Genomic DNA, 7,988 nt, shown 5'->3' with positions numbered 1-7,988 from the left:
TTACATCTGATCCCAAAAGTGCAGCATCAATTCAAATTTCCCAAGATGTACTAAAAAACGCAGAAGTAGAAATTAATCTTTCCTATATATCTGCTCACTTCTCTCATCTTCCACTCGCCATTTCCTCACTGGACGCAAGCAATAGCAATACTACTTTGTATCAGTCGTTAAGTTTGTTCAAAACCACTGTTTCCAAATTGAATTCGGTTCCTGGAAGAGTTGGTGAAGTAGTAAAGGAAAAAGTACACAGCATTCTTTAAAGAATCCAGGATATGAACAAATTTGTAAAATTGAAGAAATTTTAGCCGGTAAACGCACTGAACTGCCAAGTAAAAAATCACTAACAGTGGAGCAAATAGCGGCTTTTGTACGTGCGCTCCTAAGGAGGAGTGAACACCTGCAAGAAGCGCCCACAAGCAGATTTCTCCCCCAAAGGGTGAACCCCTTATTTTGTAGTCACACAGAATTACGGTGCCTAGACCACCCGATACCGGAAACGGACACCTTAGAATAAACAAGTAGGTTGCCCGTGGCGCATGGTACACCCTCACGTCTCGTAAAATTAAGCGGGCTTCGAACCCATACATGTGTGACACAGCTGCCTACTTGCGACTGGCCGCTTTCGTTTGAAGTCGAGGACTACGATTCCTGCTTGCGATTGGCTGAGAGCTCCTACACACCCACAAAACGGGAGCCAACCACAGAATATGCTAACCGCGATTTCCTTCTGGTCGGCGTCGCTTCGAGCTGCAAGCGATTCGTCTGTTGGCGCTGGTGGAAGCAAGGAGCGTCCGTGGACTGCGGAATCGCCACATGTCCACGCCTTCAAGAGCAACAGCTACCAGGGTTCGTATGTCTTACCGTTAGTATCTTGTTACGATGTCCGTAGTAGGTGCCAACATTGCGCTGTACCGTAATTATGTATATACTGAAGCGAATTGAGGGCAGTTATTTTAAGGTCTTGGTATTAAAAATCGATGCGGATGTACTGTAGGCAGCTTCACCCGGCTGTGTAAGCTATGGATTGCACGGGCTGGAGAAACATTGCAGTAAGTGAGGAAACTAAAATACCACGCGTTTTGTGTCTACAATGGAAATGCTGTTAACCCTCCAAGGGATGACGGAGACGCCGAAACTGGTAGGGACGTACCAAGCTGACTGCCTGATAGGTCAGTTTCATGCAGGGAAATTATTCAGGACCTGAGCAGTGTCCATTAGCCTGGGTGTTCGTGAACGAATTGTTTATTGATGTTAATACGGTAAGTTGCGTAAAGCCTGAAATTCGTCTAAACGATATATATACAAATATTAATTCGTACCTCACAGGAAACACAGCGTCCCCGTAATGACCAAACGCGACACAGGTGTAGCATGTGGACAGAATACAGAGTCACTTAATTTTAAAGCATATGGTACATACAGCTATGACTTGGGTTTAGAGGGTTAGGAAAACTTACACAAAAAATTATGTCGCTGTACCCACCGTCAGCATTTTGAAACTTTATGGGAGTTGGGAAATAATTTTTAGAATTTCAGTAGCGATTTATGCTTATGTTTTTTTTATTGTATATATGAGAATATCTTTTTGCTTTGACAACATTTTATTCTTGTCTTTTCAATTGTTCATGATTGGAAACTTGCTATGTTTCTCTCCGCCCGGTATCTGTTTCCGAAATTCTGAGTAAAACAGTCGGTGAGGGAAGTCACGTTTTCATATGTGGCATAGCAGCGTGGCGTAAAGACCAACATACGAATGGCAACAGTTGATCTTTGAATACATTAGCCATGTCCTCCTGACCGGTTAAGTTACTTTCTTCAATAGTGGCACAATAAATTTGGGGGNGAAGAGATGATAGCAGTATTTCCATATTCATATACGAGTATATATTCGTATACAGTTTAGTTTTACGTGAAATCGCTTCTAAGTCCCATCCCTACATTGTCAACAATGGCCTGCAACTTTCCAAGTTCGTTACGGAAATAGTAACATTCTAGTAACATTTTGAGACATTTTATTGTTTCTTCAAGCAATGCCAACACAGCACGTGGTGTTCGATATGATGCATTTATCGATTGCTATTAATTACGGCAAAGAGAGAGGTTAACATAGGTCAGTTATGTGACACACCTTCGCTCTGACATCGATTCACTGAAAATCAATGTTCATTTATATTAGTCTGTGGTATACTTTCGGTGGCTTTGACATGAAGCTCTACAGTTGCATCATTCTACGCCACGTCGCGTGCTGCCCCCACGCGCAGATGCAATGAGATTATTGCCCTTAGTTAGGCGCGTTGCATATGTTTCAGTACGTATAATGTTGTTTAGGTTGCATCAGAAATCAGATTCCAGAGCATTTAACAAGGAAGAGAATGGTTCAGTTTAAACGAGCGTTGCGAGGCCCATTTCTTAGTGCAGTAAATCGCGGTGGCAGTGGGGAGGAGGAAATTGGGGTTTAAATAAAATCGATGCAAGAAAAAATTTAAACACCGGAAATGAAAACTTCGAAGGCGCATTTGAGGACGGAGTTCTTATGTCCATGTACGTAACAATACAATACGCAGTGAACTAGAAACGATTTTTCTGGAAGAAAGAATTTGAAAACAAAAGAATGTCTCGTGTTTTGTGTCAGATTTAGAGTCAGTTCAATAAGTTGCAATCTTCGAGTGCTGATTTAAGCAGTAAAAGGAATTTATGTGTAGGTTTTTATTATTGCATAATGGTGATGAAATCTTTATGCATACAACCAGAAACGCGTATATAAAACTGTTCTGAGAAACCGTATGTTATTTTTTTTTCAACCGACTAAACGTTTTGAGCCAATATTTATTTTACCATTTATTGACCTAGCGATAGTTGGTCATGAATACACCTAGTACACTATACAACAACAACAACAACAACAACAATGATAACAGTATTTTCTTATTAAACGTGGCATGTATTATGTGACACGTAAAGTTGTTTCAGGATATTTCTTACAGAGATTGGGGCCCCATGGGCACGGTTATTCATTACAAGCCAAATTTGGGGTAAACACTGTACTTTGGAATTAAATTTCAATGAGAGGGCCTAATTCGTCAAGTGGCAAGACTTTACTTCAGAAATGTAATCTCACAGGAATATCAGAAGACGTGAATTTATACAGTTTATACTTTGGTAAAAGTTAAAGTTGTCCCTGTGCTTAACTAATTAAGCACTACGCCATGAAGGCGTATGGGGGAGTGGATGTATAGATCCACGTTTTCTTGACCTCGGCACTAGTTGGAGGTGAGTGGTCAGTTTCACTCCCCGGCCGCTTTACCCCCGGGGATAGAGCCCCCTGTACCCATTGGATAGGAGGTTGGGTGAACCCAGGAACCGGTGTGAACGATGTGAACGATGTGGAGAAGAGAAAATTCTTGCCCCCACCGGGACTGGAACTCCGACCTCTCGATCGTCCAGCCAGTAGCTTAACTTGTATCTTCACCAATTAAATGACGGAATAAAATTACATGCGACAAAGTAACCAACTAACAAACCATTTCCATGGAGCAGAATTTCTCTCGATGCGCTTAGTGAAGAGCTGCAGCCGGCGGCTAACACATCCCTGTTCATGGCAAACTGCACTGTATTGAAGTCACAATTATGGCAGTCAGCGCGATAAGGACTACATAACAAGGCGTTTATTCTTCCAAACTAAAGAGAAGGCACGGATTAGAAGACGTTGGCATAGATAGGATGATAATAAAACGGAAGGCTCTCGACCAGCTGAGTGACCATCAGCTTCTGAAGAATACGCAGTTATTCCTACAGAGTGTGATCTTGTAATGCGCTTCACTGTGAGGGGTCTGCATTGTCTTCACTGTAAATATATATACATAAATAGAGTAATTAGTAGAAGGGATGGGTGTGTGTAGTATTGAAGCAGATATCATCCTCCGATGATTCTCTGGTGCTTATCTAATCAGATCCTCAGGCGACTTTCTATTGCTGGTTGGTTGGAGAGTTTTCTTATTAGTTCGTTGTTTTGAGTGGTCCGGTTTTTGTGTTTCTCCGCGTATGCTCTGATGACTTCTGTTACATATGGTATGCTTAGATCATTGTGTAAGGTAGCGTTTGATACGTACCAGGGAGCATTAATGAGTTTTCTTAGCGTTTTGGATTGGAACGTTTGTGGAATTTTGTGTTGGAAGGTTTGCTGCATCCCCATAACTCTATCCCAGAGGCCAAGACTGGTTTTATTATCGTTTTGTATAGGATTATTTTGTTTTCAATAGATAGCTGCGTTCTTTTGTCGATTAGCCAATTCATATTTATGGTTGTGAGCTCTAGTTGTCTTCTCTTAGCTTCTATATGCGTCCTCCGCGTTAGTTTCTCGTCAAGGTGGAGTCCTAAATACTTAACTTCTTGTTTGATGGGTGTGGGGGTGCTGTTGATACTAACTTGCGGGCAGACAGCTCTTCTTGATGTAAATGTTATCTGGGAGGATTTTGCTGGATTTACTTTGATTTTCCATTGTTCCATCCGGTTTTGGAGTGAGTTGAGGTGTTGCTGCAGTTTTTGGGGGGCTGTATTTGGATCTTGGTCTGATGGCAGTCTACACTGTAAATATACTCATGCGGCCAGAAAAGCAGATATAACCTATCCCGAGACATTACAATCACGGATGTGCATATAATATTATAGTCCCATTTATTCTCATGATCTCCCATGTGGTCTCTTTCGTTGCCTGAAGTTTAACAACCAAAATTCTGTATGCATTTATTATTTCCCTTGCACACGCCGCCCCTCTTCCATAGACTCAATTGATGATTACAAAATGTGGAAGTTGCCCATGACGTAAACGTAACCGTTCGCAGGTACAACTTATTTGAGTAACTTGTTTAATTTACTGTAATTTTATGCGAACCCAAGATAGTGGGGTCAATTGCCCAAGAATGGAAGTGTAAAGCAGTAGATCCACGTGGTGTTGCATCATTCTCCTAGTGGTCGCGGGGAACACACCCCACTCCAACATACTACTGCACATGCGCGAGTCTTGTGCTGGATGTACGTCATAGGCCAATGTTACGTCAGTATGCATATGGCGGACGATTGTCTGTTTTTACATGTGGCCGTCATGAGGCGTAAGTAAAGCCAATTAAGGTGCAGCAGTGCCTCAGTACGCCATTCTGAAATTAGTTAAACATTCAGCAGGCGCGCCGCGTTGTCATGTTGTATTAGCCGGATTGTTGTTGCTATGCCCACCGTATGCAGATGAGAAGCAAAACACAGAGAAGTGTAAGATACACACAGCTACTACTGAAACCAGACCAAGATGTGATACATATAACATAGTAGACGTAACCGTCATAAATACAGGGACTTGGTCCTCCAAGTTGGGGGTTGGACGCAAGGCTGACGACCATGCTCTATAGAAAAAGTACTGTTACGTATTGTGAGTAATTACAAACGGAGTTCTGGGTTCATGATCGGATTTACTGGTCTCTTTGATGCGTGTAACTACACTTTACAGTTCGATGTTACCCGCACAGTAGTGTCCACAGTCACATTTTCACTCCTGTTGTTTAGTAGCGGCTTCCAACGGCGTACGTTCCCCATCCTCTGGGTTCCCGAACTGTCCCCGGCCTCAGGTGCCCGGTTCTCACCACAGCAGTCCTCCGAGTTATTAACTCACCAACCAACTAACTCCTAACTGGGCTGCTTATAACTTCTCGGCACCCGCCGCACAGAAAACACCGTTTTCTTTTTCTGTTGCAGTTCAGTTATTACCGTGGAAACATGATTGTCTGCAGAGCCCATAACAACGGATGTTGTATAGTTGCCAATTTTGCGGTCGTTGCCTAGTAACGCGTCGACATGCCACAATAATATTAAGAAATCCATAGAAGTGAGAACCAGATCCAATCTGTCAGAATCTTCTAAGGAGTGGATGGTTAAAAAATGTCAGTTTTGTCAATGATGATGATGATAAGTATCCGTACTTTCCGCGGGATATGGGTTCTTTCCTTGTCAGTGTCACAGTGTATAGAGGCTTAAACCGCAAAGAAGGAATAACACTCAAACTGAGAAAGTAAAATTTACTCGTATTTAAAAAGGACTGGTGCAGAGAGAGCAGAGCAGTAATTTGCTGCTGGCCCTCGGCAGCATAGTAATTCTTTTGATTTATGGTCCCAGCAGAACCCATGAAAATATTTTTGTTCGTTCCAAGACGATGTATGTGTTTTGAAATGGGGCCTTCTCTTTGACGTGAGGAGGATCCGCATTGCACAACTTTCTCATACGCGACTAACCTTGACTCCTTTGCACTGGGAGCGGAATCGATTGCTGCGTATTACGGAATACGGACACGCTGCGAAATCCGCCCAATCGGTAAAGCAGATTTCGTAAAAATCGACATTTCACGTTTCAGCCTCTGGTGCATGTCGGTCTGCTGAAGATTCCATCTATACAGATGGCCTCCATAAATTAATCAGATTTAATTAGAATCCTTAGAGCAGCCGTTTTCGAGAAAATCGATATTTTCTGTTTGCAGACCCGGTAATGTAGCCCGGAAGGTCGCGGTTTCAATTCCCTGTAACAGGCCGTGGAGGCCCATGAGGTCGTGAGACGTTGAGGCTCCCAGATTTTTTAGACAATCGGCTCACAGATGGCGGTGAGATTGTCAGCCTTAGGCGCCGGCCGCTCTTTACCCCCCACGAAGATTCCTAGTACTCATTTCTGTTAGAGGCTCAGTCGACCCCAGGGCCGTAGTGCGGCTGGAAGGATTAGGTAAATTGAAAAATACAGTCACCTCATAGGAATCGAACCTGCGACCTTCCGGCTTCTAGCATACTGCACTGTCCCTTCTTTTATTAAAAATTAGAATGTAAATAATGGACACAAATTCTACTGCACGAACCAAAAAGACGCCGACAGTGAAGAGGGCCAAGTCGAAACAGGAGTCATGGATTGAATAATAAGAAGAATGCTGAATGATTTACATTTTCATCCGTGTTTCGCGTCCTTCCGTCCGCAACCCAACCACCACGGCCCTTCAGTACGTCTGTTGCTGCTGGATGTTCACCGGGCGCAAAAAGAAATGTTCTGCATTACGATTGAGGTAAGGTTCGGGAAGAACCAGATCTCCTGGCGCGTCGATTCGTTTCTTGCATCTACGTCCTCCAAGGCTAAGTTCTGATGTTGTCTTATAAATAGCCTAGAAGAGGCCGCGTAGACGAGCAATGACTTCCGGATAAAATTAGATCAAGTTCGGTCCAGCCGGTCTGCAGTTACGCGATGACACAGCAAAAATTTCGTTATATTTTAAGAAAACCGTCTTCTGGGATGTGACGCTGTGTAGATACTGTGTTAACCGACGTTTCGGGGGAACACCTGCTCACGCTGTTTCCTCGCTCGCTGATTTTCTTTTTTTCTACCCTGAATATGGAGGCGATGCCTTCCTCCGAAACGTCGGTTCATACAAGATCTACACGGCGCCACATCCAAGAAGACGGCATTCTTCATAGTCACCTCTATGAAAACCTCAAATCTTACATTCATTATTTTTGTTTTCCTCGAAAACTGAAAGATTTTTTGGAAAAGGTGTATAGGGAATAAATGGTGTAGTTTATTTCTCTACAAATTTCATGTGAAACATTTTTCGCTACGATAAATATTTATAATCAGGGCCCGGATTTTGATGACCTGAAAATATTTAAAAAATGGCCTATAAAATGACCGAAAAAATCCAGGAAAATTACCTAAAATATGACCCAAAAACGTAATATGCAGGGCCCGGATTTTTATGACCTGAAAATATTAAAAAATGACCGAAAAAATCCAGAAAAATGACCTAAAGGAGAAAAGAAAGAACTCTTCGCTTCCATGTTATTCACATTTCAGAAAACATATGAAGAAAAATTCCCTAAAATGGCAAAAAATGACAAGAAATACCCTTAAAAGTCCAAAAATTTACCAAAAAATTACCCCCAAAATGAAAACATAACTTTAAACCTAAAAATGAC

General features: G+C 42.4%; 1 protein-coding gene across 3 annotated transcripts in view; it reads left to right on the top strand.

Moving 5' to 3' along the window:
* LOC111861811 (proton-coupled amino acid transporter-like protein pathetic) overlaps positions 1-7,988 on the top strand; it is a 60,998-nt gene that overhangs the window by 1,423 nt on the left and 51,587 nt on the right. The window contains exon 1 of one of the 3 annotated variants that reach the window (XM_023846694.1): positions 755-846. The exons of 1 other annotated variant lie outside the window; for it this stretch is intronic. In XM_023846694.1, coding sequence (XP_023702462.1) covers positions 814-846 — 33 coding nt within the window. In that variant the 5' untranslated portion in view covers positions 755-813. Of the gene's footprint in view, positions 1-754; positions 847-7,988 lie in introns of those variants that run through there. One more of the 3 variants, XM_023846695.2, reaches the window with a different exon arrangement.

The sequence above is a fragment of the Cryptotermes secundus genome, unplaced genomic scaffold (genome assembly GCF_002891405.2).
Source record: "Cryptotermes secundus unplaced genomic scaffold, Csec_1.0 scaffold620, whole genome shotgun sequence".
Taxonomy (NCBI): Eukaryota; Metazoa; Arthropoda; class Insecta; order Blattodea; family Kalotermitidae; genus Cryptotermes; species Cryptotermes secundus.
The sequence above is the reverse complement of the archived record's forward strand: the minus strand, read 5'-3'. Positions and strand labels throughout refer to the sequence as shown.